Consider the following 25,377-nt stretch of genomic DNA (forward strand, 5'->3'; position numbering starts at 1 on the left):
AAAATCGTAAAAAAAAATTTTGTCACTTATATAATCTTTGGGATCCAGTTTCAAGCAATTTACTTTAAGGCCGTGTAAGTTAAATTGTAGGAAGCACACTGATTACTATTTTGGCAAATCGTCTAAAATGTATTACTCCTTCAATTGCCTGGCTGGCTCAGTTGGTGGAGCATGTGACTATTGATCTCATGGTCATGAGTTCAAGCCCCACACTGAGTGTAGAGCTGACTTTAAAACACACACACACACACACAAAATAAAATAAAATAAAATAAAATAAAATAAAATAAAACAAAACATAATATTCCTTAATCATTTCTAATATTGAAAAGTCTTGTTACATCCACTTTTTACCCATGAGCCTAGTGAAAAATGCTACAGGTCTCATGGTCACTACTGCAGTAAACTTAACTGTGATGGGAAGTATAACCAGTGTCTCAAGGTAGCCACAAAAAGATTGTTTTCTTTTAAAGAGCTCTAAAAAGGAGCTAGCACTGGGGCGCCTGGGTGGCTCAGTCGATTAAAGGTCCGACTTCAGCTCAGGTCATGATCTTGCAGTTCGTGGGCTCGAGCCCCACGTCAGGCTCTGTCATGACAGCTCAGAGCCTGGAGCCTGCTTCAGATAGATTCTGTTTCCCTCTCTCTCTGCCCCTCCCCCACTTGTGCTCTGTCTCTCTCTCAAAAATAAACAAACATTAAAAAATAAATAAAAAGGAGCTAGTACTACCAGATATTAAAATATATTAAAAGGCCTCCATTACTAACACAGACCATTCCTAGCACCTGATAGACATATACACATAGAACAGAAGTTCTAAAATAGGCTCAGACACATACAAGAATGTAATACATGATAAAAATGATAAATCAAACCAGTCAAGTAGCCATCTGAAAAAACAAAAGTGGCTCCATGTCCTCACAGAATTTCAAATGGAAAAACTATTTAAATGTAAGAAATTGAAAACATAATTTATATAAGAAAACAGAGGATTTCCACTACTAACCCAGACAGAGTTAATTTAACAGGAACCAGACTTATTCCTGCTGGGGGGAAAAAAACAAGTTTTATTTTTTTAAGCCAGACAAATTACACTAAATAATGGTTTTCAAGATTCTGGCTATTAGGCAATGGAGGACAACAATGTCTGAAACACAGGAAACAAAAAAAGTGAGCCCTGTAACTGCCCCTGCAGAGAGGGTAAACTGAGGCAGAACCCAGGTGACTCAAGTTGAGGAGATGGAGCTGAGTGCAGGAAAACCAAGGCAGCAAGAGTTCATAGGACAGAATACCAAAGAGAAGGAAGCAGCACAAAGAGAGAACTCCAGAGATTTGCACAGTCCTAAGTATTTAACAGAATTAAGTATAGAATGTTCATGTTAGGAAACTGCTGGAGGCCCAAAAAAGAATCATCCCAAAAGATTAGAGCAAACAGTGTCTGGCACTCACAAAAAGCTGGGGAAGGCACTTGTTTTCACAGGCCATTATGTAAAAACTCCTAAGACACAGTGGATAAGAGTACTCAGAAAGGTCTTGCCTCAATAATGAATAATTAGCCCTTGACTTAGCACTGATCCAGGCCTGCTTAAGAAATACAGAAATATCCAGCACACACTAAGATAAAATTCAGCATCCAACAATTGCCAGGCATGCAAGGAAGCAGAAAAGCACTACCCTTATGAAGAGAATAAGCAGTCAGTCAAAATAGTCCCAGAGCAGATGCATAAATTAGAACAAGCAGAGAAAGACATTAGAAGTTATTATAACTGTATTCATATGTTCCCTAAGTAGATGAAAATGCATGCCCACATAAAAACTTATGTATATATGTTCATAGCAGCATTACTCATAATAACCTAAAAGTGCAAACAACCCACATGCCCATGATGAAAAGATAAACAAAACGTGGTATTATTTAGCCTTAAAAAGTAATGAAGCACGGATACATGCCACAACATAAATGAGCCCATAATCATTATGCTAAGAAACCAGTCACAAAAGATCACTAATAGTATGATCCCATTTATATGAGATATCTAAAATAGGAAATCTATAGTGACAAAAAAAGTTGGTTGGTGATTGCCTAAGGGGAAGGGGAAGGGAATGGAGAGTAACTTCTATTTGGTACAAGGTTCCTTTTAGGGATAATCAAAATGTTGTAAAACTGGATTACGGTGATAGTTGCACAACTCTATGAGTATACTATTTACCTCCGAAATACTATTTTTTTAATATTTAATATTTAATATTTAAATGCTATTTAAAATATTAAAAATAAACCATTGAAATGTACACTTTATTTATTTTTTTAATTTTTTTTAACGTTTATTTATTTTTGAGCAACAGAGATGGAGTGCAAGGCGGGGAAGCTGCCGGCAGAGAGACAGGGAGACACAGAATCTGAAGCAGGCTCCAGGCTCTGAGCTGTCAACACAGAGCCCAATGTGGGGCTCGAACTTACGAACTGTGAGATCGTAACCTGAACCGAAGTCGGATGCTTAACCGACTGAGCCACCCAGGCACCCCTGAAATGTACCCTTTAAATTGGTGGATTGTATGGTAGTTGAATTACATCTCAATAGAGAGGGAAAAAAAAAAAAAAAAAGGAGAGACACATAAGATATTATAAGGGCCCAATTTGGAATGCCTTGGTGGCTCAGTTGGTCAAGTGCCTGACTCTTGATCTCAGCTCAGGTCTTGATCTCAGGGTTATGCATTCAAGCCCGTGTTGGGCTCCATGCCCAGTGTGGAGCCTACTTTAAGAAGAAAAGGGGGAGGGGTGCCTGGGTGGCTCAGTCGGTTAAGCATGGACTTTGGCTCAGGTCATGATCTCACAGTTCGTGAGTTCGAGTCCCACATGGGGCTCTGTGCTGTCAGCTCAGAGCCTGGAGCCTGCTTCAGATTCTGTGTCTCCCTGTCTCTCTGCCCTTCCCCCGCTCACACTGTCTCTCTCTCTCTCTCTCTCTCTCAAAAACAAATAAAACATTAAAAAAAAAAAAAAAGAAATGGGAAAAGTACCCAATTCAAGCTTTCCTAAAGATGAAAATTGTAATCTATAAAATAAGGAACACACTGGATGGGATTAATGGAAGATAACAGGAGAAGAAAACACTAGTGAAATTGAAGGCACATTAGTGAACCTATCCAAAAGAAACAGAGTGAGAGGAAAAAAAACCCCACAAATGAAAAGAGTGTGAGCTGTGGGACAGTTTGAATGGTCTAAGACACAATTAATTATATATTAAGGAAGATGAGCAGGCAGAAAAAAAATATTTTAAAAAATAATGGCTGAAAACTTTCTAAATTGATGAACTCTATAAACGCACAGATCCAAGAAGTTCAATGAATCCTAAGCACAAGAAACATAAAGAAAACTATGCTGTAAGCAAATGGCCCAAAACCAGTGATAAAGAGAAAATCTTGAAAGCAGCCAGAGGAAAAAGTACTTAATATATAGAGAAACAAAGACAAGGATATCAGATTTCCTGGTGGAACCAACGTGAGAATACAGGAGAGCAACATTTTTAAAGTACTTAAAAGGAAAATGCCAACCTTGAACTCTACACTAAGCAAATATCTTTCAAAAAGAAAGACATGGGGGCGCCTGGATGGCTCAGTCGGTTGAGCGTCCGGACTTAGGCTCAGGTTATGATCTCACAGTTCATGGGTTCAAGCCCCGTATCAGGCTCTGTGCTGACAACTCAGAGCCTGCAGCTTGCTTCAGATTATGTGTCTCCCTCTCTGCTGCATCCCACTTGTGCTCTGTCTCTGTCAAAAATGAATAAACGTTAAAAAAAAAAAAAAAGACATAACGGAAACATTTTTAGATATTCAAAGATGAAAGAGTTCATCGCTAACAGACCTGCACTATAAAAAAATGTTAAAAAACATCCTTCAGGCAGAATGAAAATGACACCAGTTGTCCATATCTGCACAAAGAATGAAGGGTGCTACAAATAACTACATAGGTAAATATGTAATATTTTTCTTACTTAAATCTCTTTAAAATATGATTTTTTTAATGTTTATTTTAACAGAGCATGCATAGAGAAGGCACAGAGAGAATCCCAAGCAGGTTCCCCACTGTCAGTGCAGAGCCCTACCTGGGGCTTGACCCCCACCCCACCCCACCCCACCCCACCCCACCCCCAACCATGAAATCATGACCTGAGCCAAAATCAAGAATCAGGTGCTTAACCAACTGAGTGAGCCACCCAGGAGTCCTTAAAAGATGATTGTTTTAACAAAAGTAATAGTATACTATGGAGTTTCTATGATATAATGCATGCATAAGGGGCACTTGGGTGGCTCAGTGGACTCTTGATTTCAGCTCAGGTCATGTCATGATCTCATGGTTTGGGGAATCAAGTCCCATGTTGGGGCTTAAATGTATAATATACATATTAAGTAAAATGCATGAGATCAACAGCATAAAGGCCAAGACAGGAGAAATGGAAGGAAACATGTATGAATTTCTTAATAACTTTGTTGAGGCCAACTAGGACTTAAAATCCAGAAGTCCAGAAGCCTTAAGAGAAAATATTATCAGGTTCACCTACATCACCACCACAACTGTAAGAAAATTAAAAAGGAAATGACAAAAAGAAAACACATTTGTAAATCATAACACATAATAACTTCCCTAATGTTTAAAGAGCCTAATGCAATAAAATTGAAACAGCAATGCATATTTGAAAGAGCAAATAGCCCAATAAAAAAGCGGGTGAAGATAATTTATAGCCAGTTTTTGGAAACTCAACCTGTGCTCATACAGGAAAACTACACCGAGACTATAATTTTCCACCTGTCAGACTGGCAAAAATCCAAAAGTCTGGTAACCTACTCTGTTGGTGAACTTTTAACAAGTCGTCTCATCCACTGCAGGTGGGAGTGTAAATGGGTATGACTTCTACCAACATTACAAGTATATATACACCTCTAATTCAGCAATTCACTTTTGAAAAGTTATTCCTATATACTTCTGCACATAGGACTTATGTAACAGGTTATTCAAAACAGCATTATTTTTTATAGCTGAAGACTGAAAGCAATCCTAAGAAGTATGAGATAAGGGCTTACTTAAAGATTTTATGGGACTAGCCCCGCCTCTTCCTCTCGGTCCCATATTGAACTCGAGTTGGAAGAGGCGAGTCCGGTCTCAAAATGGAGGGCCACGATCCAAAGAAACCAGAGCAGTTGAGAAAACTGTTTATTGGTGGTTTGGGCTTTGAAACTACAGATGATAGTTTAAGAGAACATTTTGAAAAATGGGGCACACTTACAGATTGTGTGGTGATGAGAGACCCCCAAACAAAACGTTCCAGGGGTTTTGGTTTTGTGACTTACTCTTGTGTGGAGGAGTGGATGCAGCAATGTGTGCTCGACCACACAAGGTTGATGGGCGTGTAGTGGAACCAAAGAGAGCTGTTTCTAGAGAGGATTCTGTAAAGCCTGGTGCCCATCTAACTGTGAAGAAAATTTTTGTCGGTGGTATTAAAGAAGATACAGAAGAATATAATTTGAGAGACTACTTTGAAAAGTATGGCAAGATTGAAACCATAGAAGTTATGGAGGACAGGCAGAGTGGAAAAAAGAGAGGATTTGCTTTTGTAACTTTTGATGATCATGATACAGTTGATAAAATTGTTGTTCAGAAATACCACACTATTAATGGGCATAATTGTGAAGTGAAAAAGGCCCTTTCTAAACAAGAAATGCAGTCTGCTGGATCGCAAAGAGGTCGTGGAGGTGGATCTGGCAACTTTATGGGTCGTGGAGGAAACTTTGGAGGTGGTGGTAACTTTGGCCGCGGTGGAAACTTTGGTGGAAGAGGAGGCTATGGTGGTGGAGGTGGTGGTAGCAGAGGTAGTTATGGAGGAGGTGATGGTGGATATAATGGATTTGGAGGTGATGGCGGCAACTATGGTGGTGGGTCCTGGTTATAGTAGTAGAGGAGGCTATGGTGGAGGTGGACCAGGATATGGAAACCAAGGAGGTGGATATGGTGGCGGTGGTGGAGGATATGATGGTTACAATGAAGGAGGAAATTTTGGAGGTGGTAACTATGGTGGTGGTGGGAACTATAATGATTTTGGAAATTATAGTGGACAACAGCAATCAAATTATGGACCCATGAAGGGGGGCAGTTCTGATGGAAGAAGCTCGGGCAGTCCCTATGGTGGTGGTTATGGATCTGGTTGTGGAAGTGGTGGATATGGTAGCAGAAGGTTCTAAAAATTTTCAGAAGAAAAGGGCTACAGTTCTTAGCAGGAGAGAGAGCGAAGAGTTGTCAGGAAAGCTGCAGGTTACTTTGAGACAGTTGTCCCAAATGCATTAGAGGAACTGTAAAAATCTGCCACAGAAGGAACGATGATCCATAGTCAGAAAAGTTACTGCAGCTTAAACAGGAAACCCTTCTTGTTCAGGACCGTCATAGCCACAGTTTGCAAAAAGTGCAGCTATTGATTAATGCAATGTAGTGTCAATTAGATGTACATTCTTGAGGTCTTTTATCTGTTGTAGCTTTGTCTTTTTCTTTTTCTTTTCATTACATCAGGTATATTGCCCTGTAAATTGTGGTAGTGGTACCAGGAATAAAAAATTAAGGAATTTTTAACTTTTCAATATTTGTGTAGTTCAGTTTTTCTACATTTTAGTACAGAAACTTTAACAAAATGCAGTTTTGAAGGTGTCTCCTTGTGAGTTAACAAGAAGATCATTGTTAATTACTATTTTGTATGAATTTTGCTAAAGTTAACTGTAAAGAAACACCTGCTGACTTGCAGTTTAAGGGGAATCTATTCTCCGCATTTCCAAACCATGAAATGAATGGGCTCTGACAGGTGGAGAGAACAGATATTTGTATGTTTGCAATGTGTGTTTTAGATAAATAGAATTGGGTATTTAAATTAGCATATTTGTGAATTTAATAGCATTAAGATTTACCTTCAAATGAAAAATCTCAAAATTCCTATTTGGTTTTTGTGCATTTTATTTCAAAATGTAATCATATGATTTTAGTGTGTTAGCTTTGCTGAGAGTCCTAGCTGTGTTTAGAACATCTCCATTCTACATTCACCATGGTCACATGTGAACTGCCATAGTTTTATTTGGGTGTAAAGAATGTCTACTGCCCTCTGTTTAAATTCTGGAAAGGGGTAGTGGATGTTTTCCCTTTCCCTTAAAAACCATTCTTAAAAACTTTTCAAAATAACAGGACCACTAAGCCTGCTGTATCTGAGCAAATTAGTGGCTACTCTTATTTTCCCTTTTTAAAGCACAAGAGGCCCATAAGTCTTCAGTTATTTTCCTTGGTTTAATATATATCTATTTTTTTGATATAAGCTTTCAGAAGGAAGAGAATAAAAATCATGCATTGTTGAACCCTTAACTGGCTGGCATGCTTTCCTGTGTGTACCCTCTGTATTCTGCTGGATAAAACCAAGGACAGTCTAGATAAAATCATCCCAAATAACTTCCTACAGTAGAAGTGTAGCATAGTTGCTTAGTACAAGCTTCTCACTTCCCAGAGACCCAAATTCAAATTTGAATAGTCTGAGTTTTTGCTCACTTAAAAATCCAGAAGAACACACTGTTATTCCATATGTATGTTTGAACATATAAATCATGTTGGTATGAGTTAACAGTTTGGTTTGGAAGACCCTGGTTGAGAAGAGTTTTAGATAAGGTCGTAAATATAAAAACTAATGTCTACTGTTGTGCGCCAGCTAGTGCTTACAATTTCATTCGAACCCCGAGTATGTAAGTGCTCTGCTGTTACTCTTTCTTTGGCAATTGAACGTTGATTTCGAGATTATTTTTGTTTTCAGAAGTACTAAGCAAAACAAGCAATAAAAAGGGGAATGGGGCGTGCTAGTGTTTGAATATGCTCTCTTGTTGCTCTAATTCTGTGCCTCTGTGCATTATTAATATTTGGATGCATGCAATGCCAGCATGGAAATCGGTCTTCACAGATACTGCAGTTTTCCAGAAAACACTCACAAACCAATAAATGTAACAGACAACATTCCATTTGTTAACGGACATATGTGAATAAGCAGTGTAGAAAATAGGCTAATATTAGAAAATGGTTAAGTCTTTAACAACTTCAAATGTGGTTATATAAATGGACACTGTCAATGTTCATAATTTAAACCTGGGTACCTGGTCAAAGTAATGCTTGGGAAACATTTTATTAAAATTGAGCTAAATTGTAAAAAAAAAATAAAAAATAAAAAAAATAAAGATTTTATGAGCATTATAAAGTTAAATTCTATGCAGCTATATAAATATGAATGAGGAAGTCTCTATGAAATCAAGTTGAAAGATCTCCAAGATATATCACATTCCATCAATTCTAAGATGTATGTTTTTTCACATTTGAATATCTCTGAAATTATGCAACAGCTTAAGATCTGTGACTTAGTTATAATCAGCAGCATCTCTCCTTTCTTTTTCTTTTTTTTTTTAATTTATTGATCTGTTTGGAGAGAGAGTGCGCTTAAGCGGGGTAGAGGCAGAGAGAGAGGGGGGAGAGAGAGAATCCTAAGCAGTCTCTGTGCTGCTAGCACAGAGCCCTATGCAGGGCTCGAACCCATGAACTCTGAGACCATGACCTGAGCCAAAATCAAGAGCAATGCTTAACCCACTGAGCCACCCAGGTGCCCCATTTCTGAAGTACTTAATATATCCTGTTGTGTTTTATTTTGTTGTTGTTGTTGTTTGTTTATTTTGAGAAAGAGAGAGATCATGACCTCATGAGCTGGGGAGAGGCAGACAGAGAGGGAAAAAGAGAATCCCAAACAGGATGCATGCTCTCAGCCAGGAGCCCAACATGGGGCTTGATTCCACCACCACTGAAATAGAGTCAGATGCTTAACGCACTGAGCCACCCAGGCACCCCTGTTGTGTTTTAGAATCAGTGAAATATGGTGTCAACTGAAAACAGAAAGGTGCAGAACCATGTGTAGAATATGCTATCTTTTAGTTCAAAAAGAATCTACTAAATACATTGAAGTACTCAGGATTATATCCTGAAACAGAAAAAAAAGATATTTATGTGGGGAAATCCAAATCAAGTCTGGAGTTTAGTTAATAGTTCACATCAGTGGTGGCTTCTTAGTCTTGACAAATGTACTATAGTAAAGTAAGATAACACTGGGGAAATAGGAAATATACAGGAGCTCTCTGTACTATTTTTGCAACTTTTCTGTAAATCTGAAATTATTCCCCAATAAAAAAAAGTTTGTTGAAATAGTAATTTTTAAAAGTATCTACATTTTATGCATTTTTAAAAACTGAAGTCAAACGTTAACAAACTAAAACTTCTGGGGGATGGCAGAGTGGGTAGAAATAGACAAATATGGACAGAGAGGGCTGGCAGGAGACTGCTCAGCTTACATTTGTCTCAGAACCATATGAATATTTACCTATTCAGATATCAAGTTTAAAAATTACAATACAAGAGAGGCACCTGGTGCCTCAGTCAGTTGAGCGTCTGACTCTTGACTTTGGCTCAGGTCATAGTCCCAGGGTAGTGGGATCAAGCCCTGCATCAGGCTCCATGCTGATCATGGAGCCTGCTTAAGATTTTCCCTTTCTCTGTCTCTCTCTCTCAGGGTACTTGGGTGGCTCAATCGGTTAGGCTCCTGACTCTTGATTTCAGCTCAGATCATGATCTTGCACTTTGTGAGTTCAAACCCGCATCGGGTTCTGTGCTGACAGCATAGAGCCTGCTTGGGATTCTCGCTCCCCCTCTCTGCTCCTCCCCTGCCCATGCGTGCGCTCGCGCTCTCTCTCTCTCTCTCTCTCTCTGTCTCAAAGTAAATAAGCTTAAAAAAAAAATTCTCTCTCTCTCCCCCCCTCTGTTCCCCTCCCCTGCTCATGCACACAGTCTCTCTCTAAAAAGTAAATAAATGAATAAAATAATAAAAATTATAACACAAGAAACAATAGGTGTTGGTGAGGATGTGGAAAAAAAGAACCCTCATACACTGTTGGTGGGAATGCAAACTAGTGTAGCCACTGGGGAAAACACTATGGAGGTTCCTCTAAAAGTTAAGAATGGAACTACCACATGATCCAGAATTGCACTACTGGGTATTTACCCAAAGAATACGAAAACACGAATTCAAAGGGATACATGCACATCTATGTTTACTGCAATAGCCAAATGATGGACGCAGCCCAAGTATCCACCGACTGATGAACAGATAAGATGTGGTATATATACATACAATGGAATATTATTCAGTCACAAAAAAGAATGAAATTTTGCCAGTGGAACAACATGGATGGATCTAAAGTGTATAATGCTAAGCAAAATAAGTCAGTCAGAAAGACAAATACCATATTTCACTCATATGTGGAATTTTGGAAACCAAACAAAGGAAAAAAAGAGACAAACCAAAACACAGACTCTAACTATAGAGAATAGATAGTTACCAGAGGGGAGGTGGGTGGGGGGTAATGGGCAAAATAGATAAAGAGGATTAAGAGCACACTTATCCTTTTCCTTTTCAACATTTTTTTTTAAGTAGGCTCCACACCCAACATGGGACTAGAACTCACAACCCCAGGATCAGAAGTTTCATGCTCTCCCCACTGAGCCAGTCAGACACTCCAAAAGTACAGCACTGAGTAATATATGGAACTATTAAATCACTGTACTGTACACCTGACACTAATATAACACTGTATGTTAACTATACTAGAATTAAAATTTTTTTAAATATGTATGTATTTATCTGATATTAATAAAGTAACAGTGACAGGAAAAAATAAAAATAAAAATTATAAAAAGATACTTTATGAGGGGGACAAGGGGGCTAAAGAGAGGTTATTCTAAATAGAGCTTATATTTACAATCTAGGGACCATGACAAGAATCCATGGCTTGGCTAGAGAAGACCTATAACCTAAAATTCTCTACCCAGTTTTTCAAATGAATTCATGGACATTTTCTTCAGTAGAGGAACTACAAGGAAATAAATACCTCATGTATCCTTACACTAAAATAATATGCATCCACTAAGAGATATATATTTGGACACATATTTATGACAATGGAAGATTCCGCTATAATATATAAAGTGGAAAAAGTAATGATCATATTTATAGTGTTTATCTTGTTAATGCAAAAACATCTCTCTCTCTCTAGAGATGTCTATATATATAAATATGCACTGAATAATCTAAAAGGCTAAATGTGGTAATCATTAATGCTGTTCACTGGCTCCCAGCCTAACATACACATTCCTGCCCCTCTGTGGTTGGGTGGAGCCTTGTGATTAATTCTGACCACAAAGTTATGAGTGGAAACGAGCATTGAATTGTTCACTCAAGACCCTCCACAGGCCTCTTTTTCCTCTGGCACAGGAACCAACAAGATTAGAGAGGATTGTTGCTTATGCACCTAGGTCCCCAAGCAATTACAATAAGCAGAACCCCCTGCTGACCCACAGTGGCTGTGAAACAGAAAAAGCTTTAATTTTTGTTTTAAACTGCTGAGATTGGGGGTGGTGGGAGGGGGTTGTTATTACAGTATAACCAAGTCTAAACTGATAAAGAAAACATCCTTGTTAGTAGGATCTCTGACCATTTTCCTTCTGTGCCTTTTTTTTAAAAATAAAGAGCACCTATATCTTAGAAACTTTATTTGGAGATGGAGGAGAGACACAGGTGTTAGCATGGGCCTTAGCACCCAGCAGACATTGACTACTCAGGGATTATTACCATCACATCTCATCCTCCATTAGGGTTATTCAGCTCCCTTTGTTTCATTCCATGCTCACTGAGCAACCCAACAGCAGTTAAAAAAGCAAAGAACAGAACTGTGAGAATAATGTGCTGTCTTTTGAATGAGAGGATACAAACATACATACATCTGTACACACATAATATAAATGTTTGCAAGTACATAGAAAATCTCTGGAAAAAGACATAGAAGAGGTTATGTCAATTGATTCGGAAATGGAGAAGAAAGTAGCTAGGTGACAAGGGAAAAGAGAAATCTTACTCTGCCATTTACTGTTTTGTATTCATTCAGTGATTTTGGAGTGACTGGTCTCAAAGTTAGCAGGATTAAGCCCCACATCAGGTTCTGCACTGACAGTGTGGAACCTGTTTAGGATTCTCTCTCTCTCTCCCTCTCTCTCTGCATCATCCCTGCTCGTGCTCACTCACGCTCTCTCTCAAAAAAATAAATAAATATAAAAATTTAAAGATTCTTTTTAAGTAATCTCTACACTCCACGTAAGGCTTGACCTCACAACCCTCAGATCAACAGTCGCATGCTCCACCAACCAAGCCAGCCAGGCACTCCTCTTGTGTATCTTTAAAATTCTGAACTATGTACATGCATTATCTATTAAAAAAAAAAAAAAAACAGATAAAATGAAAAACTTTTTAAAAAATACAAACAACTCCAAGTGAAGGGATATACTACATGTCATTTAGGGGGTCATATTTCAAAAACATAGAAAGCCTAATTAAAGGGCTTGCATGGACCAATTATGAATGTGTCATGAACCCAGAATAATGAATTCATCTCAATAACATGGAACATGATTAAAGGGCAGAAAAGATCACCAGTACTACTTTTTCAAATAAGTTCTATGAGCTATCCACTGACATTCAAGAAAATGAAGGGGTGCCTGGGTGGCTCAGTCGGTTAAGCAACTGACTTCGGCTCAGGTCATTATCTCACAATTCATGAGTTCGAGCCCCACATCGGGTTCTCTGCTGTCAGTGCAGAGCCTGCTTTGGATTGTCTGTCTCCCTCTCTATCTGCTCCTTGCCATGCTCGCTCTCTCAAAAATTAATAAATATTAAGAAAACTTTTTAAAATGTTTTAAAAAAGAAAAGAAAATGAATAAAAATTATTTCTAATGCTTCCAGGGTCAAGGCTTTTATTACTGAATCTTGACTCCATGTGACAGCTTCAGCATTGTTATATTCCACCTCTTACAAGATTAACAGTATGACTTATTTTTTCTCCTCCACTAAGAACAGACTGAATTATTATTTCCAAAAGAAAAGAAAAGAAAAGAGAAGAGAGAAAGAAAGAAAGAAAGAAAGAAAGAAAGAAAGAAAGAAAGAAAGAAAGAGGAAGAAAGAAAAGGACTGTGTAAGGCTTTAATAATGTGGGGAAAGCATCCAGAAAGGTAGGAAAACAGCATTTACTTACACCATATATGGTAAACTGTGATTTCCCTATTTTGTATCTGTGTAACATTTTGTACACACATATGACACACAAGTTATCAACTCTTGAGCAGTTAAATTAGCATATTTATCTGAAAATATTTGCAAGAGTACCTAACATTTGTTATCTGGCCTTATTAGAAAAAAATGACACAGGGGTGCTTGGCTGGCTCAGTTGGGAAAGTATGCAACTCTTGACCTCAGGGTCATAAGTTTGAGCCCCATGTTAGGTGTAGGTATTACTTAAATAAATGAATGAAAAGTTTTTTTAAGAAATAATAAATAAATAAATGACATAAGGTGGTTGACTTCACATGCATGCACAAACTTCATTTAGCTGGGGATGAGGAGTTCCTGGAAACAGAACTGCACAGAAACCACAAAGTCTCCATGGAGATCCAGTCCTGGCATTCTACATTGGCAATGGCTCAGCTCTTCTAGCTATTTCACATTCACTGAAGTCAAGATTGTCTCTGGCCATAATTCTTCTAAGTGCTAATCACAGAGTTGTTAGTCAAACGTCCAAGCTACAGGGATGTTTATAAAGCCTTTCATAAAAATCCAAGAACTTCCAACCATCCTTAACTGCACATTGATCTTTACCTAGTTTCCTTAAACAGTTCCTTGTCTTTAAGCTTACATTTTTTAAAAAAGTTTACTTATTTATTTTGAGATAGAGTGTGCAAGTGGTGGAGGGGCAGGGAGAGATGGGGGGAGAGAGAAAATCCCAAGCAGGCTCTGCACTGACTAGGCTCGAACTCACAAACCACGAGATCATGACCCGAGCTGAAGTCTGATGCTTAAACTGCTTAACTGACTGAGCTACCCATGTGCCCCGAAGCTTACATTTTAAACATCCAGCTCTCCCGCTGCTTCTAACAAACCCACCATGTGCTGTGCATACATTTTCTCAACATTTGCTATCGAAAATACCCCACACCCCACCAGGACACAGCAGTGACAGTAGTAACGCATACAACTCAGGATAACAGTTGAGCACTAACTAGCTAAGAACTTAGAATAATAGCAGTAAGAGCACAAAGAAAAAACTTAACAATACCCTGACTGACTCTGGAAGCACACTGGAACAGCTCAGCCTATATACCCTGCCCCCATCAGCGCTTTCTAACTATACCAACATCTCTTTACAGGGCTTTCTCTAGCCTCCAGAGCCCATTTTGACCCATCCTCACAGCACTTCAAAATTATCACTCACCCCCACTCTAAGTTACTGGTTAAAAAATATCCCAGCCCCTTCGACCCTCCTTTGTTCTGTACTACTGTCAGATTTTCCCAATGGGATCAAACTCTAGTTCACACACAAGTAACCTGCCCAATAATGAGCATTTCCAACCCTCTCACCACCCCACCCCCCTTGGAGAGTTTTGTGGGATCATATCCCAAAGAAAGTACTGCATTGGAATCCTTGACTCACTCTGTTCTGGGAAAGCCAAAACAAGACAATGACTACAGTTTTATATATTCCTATTTATACTTAGTAAAATTATTTTGAAGACAATTACAACAAAATAGCACTGAACAAGGTTATGTTAAATGGGGTGTGTAATAGGTACACAAGAAACTGACATTATTAAAAAAATTGCTTTTGTGGCATAAAACAACAAAACTCAGTAATCCTGCTCAGAAATCTCTATAATCAGAATAACATTTGTTTTCTGATCTTTTTAAAATAAAGCCCTTAATCCAAAGCTTTGATTTGGCGGGGGGTGGGGGGAGTTATTGCTTAGCTTTCAAAATATTCCACACTGTTATTTTGGAAATTCCCAAAAGTATCACATTACAAAAAAAGACTCCTCCCTCCTCCTGCACTGTTGGTAGGAATGAAAATTGGTGTAGTCACTGTGGAAAATAGTATGCAGGTTCCTCAAAAAATTAAAAATAGAACTACCACATAACCCAGCAATTCCACTACTGGGTATTTACCCAAAGAAAATGAAAACACTAATCTGAAAAGATAGATATATCCTTCTGTTTACTGCAGTATTATTTACAATAGCCAAGATACAGAAGCAACCTAAGTATCCATCATCCACAGACAAATAGTTTAGGAAGAGGTGGGGTTATGTGTTTGCGTAAGGATATATACATATACATACCATGGAATATTATTCAGCCACAAAAAAAGAAATGAGACCCTGCCATTTGTGACATGAATGGACCATCTAGAGGACACTATGCTAAGTGAAATCAATCAGACAAAGAAAGATGATTTCACTCATATGTGGAATCTAAAAAACAAAACAAATGAATAAAGAAACAAAAAGCAAAATCAGACCTGTAAATACAGATAAACTGACAGTTGCCAGAGGCGAGGTGGTGGGGGAATGGGCAAAATGGGTGAAAGGGAGAGGGAGACACAGGCTTCTAGTAACAGAACATATAAGTCACAGGGATGAAAGGCACAGCATAGGGAATAAAGTCAATGGTATTGTAATAGCATTGTATGACAGATGGTAGCTACACTTGTAGTGAGCATAGCATAAGGTATAAAATTATTGAATCACTATGTTGTACACATGAAACAAATATAACATTGTGAGTCAACTATACTTCAATTTAAAAAAGAAAGAAGGGGTGCCTGGCTGGCTCAGTTGGTAGAGCATGCGACTCTCGATCTCAAGATTATGAGTTCAAGCCCCACAATGGACATGGAGCCTACAAAAAGAAAAGAAAAATTAAAAAAAAAATTCCTTTACCATTGTGCCTAGAAATGGTTGTCTTCTGAATCCACACATTTAACCTCTAAAAATTTATTTGATCAAAATAATCTGAATAGGTCCTAATAGATAAAGGATGCTTTAAGGTTATGTTCCTTTTCCTGCTCTCCTAAGACCGATTAAAGTATTAAAAGTATTTTTTTCCTTTTGGAGCACAGTTGTTATTTAATTTAGGTTAACTACCATGTCTTGATGTTTGTTACCGGAAAAATGTAAGAGTACTGACAGACAGGTCTGGGGATAAAGAGGATAGTTCCTCCACACTGGGGTAGAGTCTCTCCCCAGTCCCAGCAATCACACCCTCCCCAAACCACCCCGACAACTGCCACCACAGTAGGGCCAATGGTGCTATCAGCAGGAAGGAGAAAGCAGACTTGTGTTACTGCAATCAAGAACTGTTCTTTAAAAAAAAAAAAAAAAGAACAGTTCCTGCTGGCTCTAGAGGGGAAAAGAAGAGAATCTTTTAAAACACAGCTCAAGGGGCACCTGGTGGCTCAGTTGGTTAAATATCCAACTTCCGCTCAGGTCATGATATCACAGTTTGTGAATCTGAGCCCAACATGGGGTTCTGCACTGACGGTGCAGAGCCTGATTGGGTTTCTCTCTCTGCTCCTTCCCCACTCATGCTTTCTCTCTCAAAACAAATAAACTTAAAAAAAAAAAAAAGCTGTAAAACAAAGCTCAAGCCTCTTCTCATTCATTCAGAGGCATCCATCTTTGAGAGTCCATGACATTCACTGATAAGCCCCTCTATTACTGAATAAAGATAGAGATAGAGACAGAGATATAGAGATAGAGATATATCACCCAGTTCTGTGGGCTCCTGTCACTTCGCAGAGATCTGGGTCAAGTGCGAAATCTCTGCTGCAGTTCTTGCAGCAGCCAGTGCAAGGATGAAACCATAAAATGCACTCAAACATACCCTATGTGAATCTGTGCTTCAAGCCCTTTCAGTCACAATAGTTTAAAATTAGAATATATTAACAGTGAAGTTAAAATCCCAACCTCAATTGTGTTTGCTAGCTAAATTCTAAGCTTTTTTGACAGTTTATTGTCAAAAAGGAAATAAATCAATGTTAAGAGGATTCAGTTTCATGTACAAGGTGCTTCCAACAAGCTATTTGATGACAGGACTACAATAAAAAATTCCAAGAGCAGACTGAGAACAGCTCCCCAAAATGTAAAACCATAATGTTAATTCTGTTATACATTCATGTCAAAGCAATTCTTCCTCAGCACCTATAAAAGACTGTGAAAATCAGAATGCTTTTCAGTACAAGTCACACACACCAAATCTAGTTCCTAAAATATTTGGCAATCTTCGTCTTTAGTGCCTTCAATTCAAGAAGCAATACTCCCCTTAAAAGATGTTCTGTAATGGGGCACCTGGGTGGGTCAGTTGGTTAAGCAGCTGATTTCAGCTCAGGTCATGATCTCACAGTTTGTGGGTTCGTGCCCCACATTAGGCTCTGTGCTGACAGCTCAGAGCCTGGAGCGTGCTTCAGATTCTGTGTGTCCCTCTCTCTCTGCCCCTCCCCTGCTTGTGCTCTGTCTCTCCTCTCAAAAATAAATAAACATTAAAATAATTAAAAAAAAAAGATGTTCTGTAATTACTTCTTACCAATAAATATGGTATTCTTAAAAATAAACAAGACATCTCATTCTAAACTATATCATCTGGGAGCTCTTGAGATTCAAATTAGAGATACAGAATTAACTGGAACGTAGAACTTTTGCTTTGACTGTGTTTTAGTAGAAATAGGGTTTTCAGTATGTTATTAACTATATCCATTTATATGTCAGTATTCATGTATATAGTGCATTCATATATGTATATGACTATGTACCAAAATTAAGCTTTATCCACTTGTCACTGTTAAAGTTTGAAACACACACCTACACCCACACCCATGCCCCTACACCCCCACGAGAAAGATACCGTAAGACAGATCGTTTTCACCACACTGGAAAATAGAATTTATTTTGTGTAGGAATTATGGAGTGACATTTCCATCACAAAATTCTCTTAAACTGACACTGTGTAAATGAAGAGAACGAAACCACATAATGACGGATTCCCTCATTACCTGTCTTCACTGCGATGATGACTTAATAGTCTATGCCTTCTCAGTCTTTCAGGGATGTTGCTATAAATCTTCACATCTCCTCCTCCCTTCCCCAATAGTACTTGGCTCAATCCCTTGTTCAAGGTAGTTGCTCAATAAATACTTGCTAAATGGATACACTAATTAATTCCACAGCACGATTCATACAAATGAGTATAAATGAGCAAAATGCAGAGAATGATTCAGCTGAGATGGTCCTAAAATGGAGGGTTTTGCAGAATCCAGAGTCTGTAATGATATTATAGCATTATGGATTGGGTATAAAAAGATCAATGTCATAAACTGCAGTGCCAAGAAAGTAATTTTACTTTCAAATTAGAACTTGAAGGAACAATAAACACCATCAACAGTGGGAACAAGATGTTTTTCTTCTGTGAAAACAGTACACTGCTGACCAAATTTTAATAGTATAAAAGTGAACTACCTGAGAAATGAAGTCAGTATGTGATATTGCACACTTAGAATGAATTTGCCCAGCCTGGCTTCCTCAGCTTTTCAGACTCAAAAGACAATAGGACCAAATCTTAGAACTGACTGGTGAATAAAGCACTCTAAGAGAACTGCTCTCTAGAATGTAAATGATACTAAGAATTAAAGGAGCTGAATAAAAGACCAAGAAAATAAAGGCAGAAATTTTTTTAATTGGAAATGCATGCATATGGGGCCATTTGGATTTGTTCTTTTGATAACTGGCCTTATGTGAGGAACTTGAAAATGAAACGGAATCAGAATACTTTAGCTTCCCTCTTCCCAAAGTTTAAGTTGGCATTTTCATGAGATTTCCCTCTTGCCAAAAACAGTAAATAAGATATAAGCCTGTCCATTAAGCAAAGAAAGGCCTAGAAAGAACTAAGTAACCTAGCAAAAGAAAAAAATCAAGAATAGCTGTTATAGAGCTCATTCTAAACATCCTTTCAGCAAGTCTACGAATGTGAGATTCAATTAAAACAGAAAAAGTTTAGTAGTACCAAAAATATCCACTATCTAAAACATAGCATTCATAATTAATCTAATACAATAGCAGAGAAACTAATGTCAGCATTACCTATACACAGAAACAACAAAACTTTTCATATAAAGACAAATTTCGACTTAAGTCATAAACATACGTAGGATACTCTACAATTACAGAAAACTTGAATCTGCTACCTAAGACTAAATTTAAGACAAGCAAACAAGGAAGGGACGGAACCAAGAATGACAACCAACAGGTTAAATCTACAGTTTTAAAATCATCAGAAAGCACTGCAAAGTAGAGTCAATGATCTGAATACCTTTGTTGGAGCAGTATCCATGAAAAGCTAAAGAAAAAAAGAGAAAGAGAGAGAAGGGCGTAAAACTTTCATATAAACTAGAGAATCCAGATGAGACGCACACATTCCAGTTAAATATCCTTGTATTTAGGAAATTAAAATCAATTTTGTTTTGGAAAATGTTTTCTAAGGTAATCCCTGTCTATTATGGTAGATCAGCACTTCTAGAAATTAAATGACTAACCTCAGAAGCTAAAAAACAAATAATGTAAAGAAACAATATTTGAAGATTGGTTAGCTCCTGCCGAACCAGTTTGTGTCTCTATATTAATCTCTCCACTTTTTGCCCACAACCCCTGCACCTACTTACCTCACTCATAAAGGTGCCTGTCCTAAGTGAGGAACAGTTTTTGAAATGTTCAGATAAACCAGTCTAAACATGCTTTTCATTCAACTTACAGATAATTATGTAAAAGTACTTTTAACGTGAAGGACCTGAGTAAAGGGCTTACTCAGATTAAAAATACTCTGTAGCTAGGACAGAAAGGAAAATAAAATACTGGCTACTAAAATTATTTTGTTCCCAGTGTGGTTAAAAGACGTACAGATAGAATTTCTTATTTATTCTACCTCCCACCCCTTCCAAATAAATCGGGTCTCCATGTCACAAATTGAGCATGGAAAAGCCCACTGAAAACAATTTTGTTTTACTCAAAATAACAACAACAAATTCCTGTCTGCCTGTAATATGCGCCACCAGGATCAAATCTTTCGGATCTGTGAAATACTCTTTTAGTACGATGCTCTAGGCCACAGTCATGCTTTAAATTAACCACTGTGAAAAGTTTATATTCTATCAGTAAAGAATTTAATATATTTGATTTTCTATAACCTACCTGAGGCTCTCCCATGAGGCCTTTTCATCTTTACAAAGGCATTCCCCAATGAGCTTAGCTGCAATTTAATATAATGCAATATACGAACTCTTCAGTGTAATAAAAATACATAACAATAGCCTCAAAAAGGAAGAAACAGCTTTAGTTTATTCTTCCTCTTACAAGGAATCTTTAAAGAGAAACCATAACGTTTTTCCCAAGACAGAAAAGCTTGTCATCACAGCGCCAAATCTCCACTGCTCTGACAAATCTGAGCCAGCCTCATCTGGAGCGCTTCTGCCCTGAAGATCATTCTCAGAAGCAGAGAAAGGAACACACTGCATTTTCACTGTGCTGATTCACTGAACCTTTTGTACATGCACACGTATGGAGGAAATGTTTGCTTCTGAGTTTGAAACCCTTCCAACCGCGATGACTGTCTGCCCTTAGTATCCCTGGCCCACTGCTGGCACACTTGTAATACCAGAGACCATTTAGGGATCCCTGGCTGTCAAGGAGGCACCAAGTCAGGCACTTCACATGCATCTGCTTCAGTTCACCCTCCCAACAACACTGCACTTTTTATTTTCAAACAGAAGAGAATAGAGGCTCCGAAACGTTATTAATAATCCAGCTGTGTTCAGTCTCAGTGAGGGCAGACACTAACTAGCTTTCTCTGGTGTCCTCATGCCTAACCACTACAATTAGCTCTTCAAAAACTCTATGAACAAAGTTTTCCTTCCCCCCAAATTTCAACCACGATACGGTTCCTCTCTATACTAGTTATTCCTCAGACCCTCCAAGTTTTATTTTCTCAATTAACACAGAAAACAAACTCCATGAGAGCAGGGATTATCTTCCGCAGTGACCTATTTTTAGCTCTTGAGAAGCAAAAGGAAACCAAAAAAACAAAGCCTGGCAGAGTAGGTATTCATTATACATTTGGTTGAATGAATGAAATACCTAGAAAATCTGAGCTGTGATGACAGCCGATTTGAAAAACAGGAGGACCTGAATTGTGTACGTAGTTTACTCCTATTTCCAAATTCACTAGGTAATTATCTAAATTCAACTTCACAGACACTCCTCATGGAACATCTACTATGACATCACCTACTAACCCATGCAGCACAGGACTAAATAGTACATGTTGAACAAATTTATGTACATAACTGCTGAAATAGCTTTATCTGCTAGAAAAAATAAAAGGCAGGTAGTATGGCTTTCCCAAAAAGAAACTGCATCAATTTGGCCAAAATTACTTATCTCCGGTCTTAGCTTCTGAGGGAAAAGTGGACAGTTGTGGTATTTCAAGATGATCTCTTGAAATTCTTTCAAATAACAAAACACCTGTCCTATCAATTCAGAGATCCCCAGAGACTATCTCAGAAACTTCAAGATATGTCATTGCTATGTACTCAGTGCCTTCCTTCCATTCTAAAAATCCACAATGCAGTTTCATTCCAGCTCTCCGCAACAGGAATTGGGGAAATCCATTCCCATTTAAAGAAGTTACAGTTTGCACTGACTGGCAACTCCTGGCATCAGTACCGCCTCTGTCACCTAGTTATTCCGCTTTCCCTTCATCTCTATGCCCAACCATTATGTCCATTGAAGCAGTAACAATGAAACTGGGTTAAGTTTTTGTGTGTAGTGCCCCACTGCCTAAGGAATTAAATTTAAAGCAGACAACTAACATGACACCATCAGAAGTAAAGATGCTGAAGATTTAAACAAGCACATAAATCAAGAAAAAAAAATTAGCTCATGCACAAATTTCAAAGTATAGAAATAAGGCATAAGAAGAAAAATGAACACTACATACTCTGATGAGCTTCAAATACTGAAACTCAATAATCTACTACATCAGTCTTAAAGAAAAATGAATTTATTTCCTCCTTGAATCAGTGCCCCAGGTAACAGCATTATTTTTTTAATCAAGAAATATATACTTCTATCATTGCAAACAATGAATATGCAAGACTATTTTACATAGTAAGCATTCAACACTTCTTGAATTAATGAATAAATTTTCCCTGCCCAATGTCTAGTGTGAATTTTTTAAATCCTAAAAAGAAAAGAAGCAGGGTAAAGGCAGTGCTGCATCTGTAATTTGATGAGTATCTGATACACGATAATCGGTGCTTTTAAATGACAATCCTGACTTCGACCAGAGCTTCTCCAATAAAATTATTTACTGTTATAGACTCTTAAAAAGGTAGACTATCACCGCAGACATTAAAAACAAAATTTATTTTAAGACAAACCACCAAGAATCGTTTTTAGCTAATAGTTATTACCAATTATTTTTACTAGTCAGATGTTTAAAAAATAAAAAAATAAAGTAAATCGAAATTCTATACTATTAAATCCTATAAATTATCAAACATAGAGATAATACAGTAGTTTCATAGTCTTTAATATTTTTTCCTATATTAACAAAGAGGAAAGGAGAATGTGCACTGTTATTTATGGTCCTATTTAAGAGATAAGAATATAGAGATCAAGAAGATTCAGACTTGTGACTGTTAGGTTCATCGGAAAATCAAAAACCCATGTCCAACATTTTTCATTTGGTATTTTTCCCATCTTGAGAGATTCTAATTCCAAACCCAACCAAAAACTCTCCTCTCTTCCCTTCTTCCCCAGCTTCCTTAACTGATAATAATTCATTCTGATTAGATCTTTACTCAGTATCTCTTTTGTGTTAATGTATACAATTTACAGTTTTTATGATTTTTTTTAAATTTTTTTTTTTAACGTTTATTTATTTTTGACACAGAGAGAGAGCATGAACAGGGGAGGGTCAGAGAGAGGGAGACACAGAATCTGAAACAGGCTCCAGACTCTGAGCTGTCAGCACAGAGCCCGACGCGGGGCTCGAACTCATGGACTGTGAGATCATGACCTGAGCTGAAGTCAGACGCTTAACCGACCGAGCCACCCAGGCGCCCCTGATCTTTTTTTTTAATATGATGCATGGAACCGCACCAGGAATACAGCTCATGTAAAAATCCACATCACTGCAAATGGCAAAACTGAGTGAATGGTGAGAGGTGGATGGGGTCCATGTGGGAATAAAACCATCAGTCTACTCCTAGGAAATGCCCAGTGTAGCCAAGTGGCTGGCTAGACAGACAGACATACATACATACATACATACATACATACATACATACATACATAAATAAGTAGTGACCATATAACAAAGGACTACAGAACAATAATAGGCATTAATCTACAGGAATTTGACTTAACAGATAATAAGTCACAATAAAAATAACAAGGCACTAAAGTAAAAAAAATAATGTATTGAAGGGCAGAGTGGGCAGAAGTGATAATGTGCATTAATTTTTACAAACCAATCCCACTGGGAAAGAACTTCATAATCCTATAACAAGTGTTGGCTAGGATGTGGAAGAACTGGTACAATGCTGGTGGGAAATGCTAGTGGTACAGTAGCACTGGGAAAAAGTCTGGCAGTTCCTCAAAAGGTTAAACATGGCGTTACCATGCAACCCAGCACCTCCACTCCTACCTGTATATAGGCAAAGGAACTGAAAACGTCCACGCAAAAACTTGTACATTAATGTTCATAGCAGCATTATTCATAATCACAAAAAAGTCCACCAATGAATAGATAAAACTATATATATTTTGGCTTGGTCTCTTCACTTCTCCTTTATTTTGCAGATACAGTCACACACGTAGGTAGACATATACACTGATTTTACTGCTGCCATTTGCAGAAACGGAAAACCTCCCAAAAAAATGATTGTAACCATTATATAAATCACAATTCAGCCATACAATGCAATACCATACAGCCATTAAAAAAAGGACTGTTCTTGTTGATATGGCACAGTTTGTAGAAACTTAAATGTGCATAGAAAAAGAAAATATTACTGGGGAGACCAACTATATTTATATATCTCTTTTGGTAACATTCAACTTGAAAAATGTTAAGGAAACAATGAGGAAAAAACAACTTGGGGAGGATGGGACGAGGTTGCCACTTAGGCTCAAGCCTTACCTCCAAACCCAGTGTAAAGTAATCTGCACCATGCATCCAAAGTTACTTTAATTTGTCTTGTCCATCACCCTGAAACAGACTGATTCAGTATCATTCTTCCAGGAAGTCAAGACTGTCACTAAGGGACACCTGGAAAAATTCCAGGCAAACTTGACTCCCTTGCTGCCCTTACACTTAAGCAGGATCCTTTCATTATCTGGGCTTGCAATCTAAATAACAGCATTTTGATATTATACAATGCACCAACTCTTTCCTCAATATTCAGCTTGGCAATAATTTCTTAAGTTCAATCACTGTGCTCAGGAAAGCCAGCCACGAAGGAGGAATAAGAGTTACTCCAACGACTTTACTGTCAAAAACTTCTTTTTGATGGAGACAACCTTAAATATTTATCGGTAAGGAGCTGTCTAAGGGTGCCTGGGTGGCTCAGTCAGCTGAGCGTCAGACTTCAGCTCAGGTCATGTTCTCGCAGTTCCTGGGTTCAAGCCCTGTGTCCAGCTCTGTGCTGACAGTTCAGGGCCTGGAACCTGCTTCAGATTCTGTCTCTCTCTCTCTCTCTGCCCCTCCCCCGCTTACACTCTGTCTCTCTCTCTCCCTCAAGAATAAACATTTTAAAAAATACAATAAATAAGGAGCTGTCTAAACAACTAAAATATATAAATATCTATGTGTGTGTGTGTGTACACACACACACACACTTAGGGGCACCTGGCTGGCTCAGAGGATACAGCACAAGACTCTTGAACTGGGGGATGTGAGTTCTGGCTCCATTTTGGGTGTAGAGATTACTTTTAAAAAATAAAATCTTTGAAGAGATATATTTTTAAATCTACATATACTTTATGGCTTTATTTTTTAAAACTTGGTCTACTTTGGCCTAAGCAGTAATTAAAATCAAATGCAGGTTTGCATGTACAGAATAATTGTTCTGCTAAGAAATACTGTAAAGAAAAAACTGCAAAACAATATGTATGCTATCACGCTTGTGTCTGATTAAGAATATATAGGTGTATGCACGCATAGTCTATTTCTGGAAGGATTCACAGGAAACTAGGAACTGCCGTTGCCTCTGGGGAACAAGAGCCGGTGGCTGCAACCAGCTTTTCACTAGAAACTCCTGAGCACCTTCAGAATGAAGAGTGCATTACTTGC

General features: G+C 38.0%; 1 protein-coding gene, 1 long non-coding RNA gene and 1 pseudogene across 12 annotated transcripts in view; 2 read left to right on the forward strand and 1 right to left on the reverse strand.

Annotated features, from left to right (window-relative positions):
- CDC14B (cell division cycle 14B) overlaps positions 1 to 25,377 on the reverse strand; it is a 109,057-nt gene that overhangs the window by 81,933 nt on the left and 1,747 nt on the right. For 6 of the 11 annotated variants that reach the window (XM_045469245.1, XM_045469254.1, XM_045469247.1 and 3 more), the window contains exon 2: positions 19,339 to 19,365. The exons of the other annotated variants lie outside the window; for them this stretch is intronic. In XM_045469245.1, coding sequence (XP_045325201.1) covers positions 19,339 to 19,365 — 27 coding nt within the window. The remainder of the gene's footprint in view (positions 1 to 19,338; positions 19,366 to 25,377) is intronic. 11 annotated transcript variants of the gene reach the window in all.
- Positions 665 to 6,417, forward strand: LOC123593443 (annotated as a pseudogene).
- Positions 3,752 to 6,968, forward strand: LOC123593446. Its single transcript, XR_006710316.1, has 3 exons — positions 3,752 to 3,762; positions 4,368 to 4,373; positions 6,488 to 6,968. It is a non-coding gene; the product is annotated as an uncharacterized LOC123593446 (long non-coding RNA).

The sequence above is a fragment of the Leopardus geoffroyi genome, chromosome D4, assembly GCF_018350155.1.
Source record: "Leopardus geoffroyi isolate Oge1 chromosome D4, O.geoffroyi_Oge1_pat1.0, whole genome shotgun sequence".
Classification (NCBI taxonomy): Eukaryota; Metazoa; Chordata; class Mammalia; order Carnivora; family Felidae; genus Leopardus; species Leopardus geoffroyi.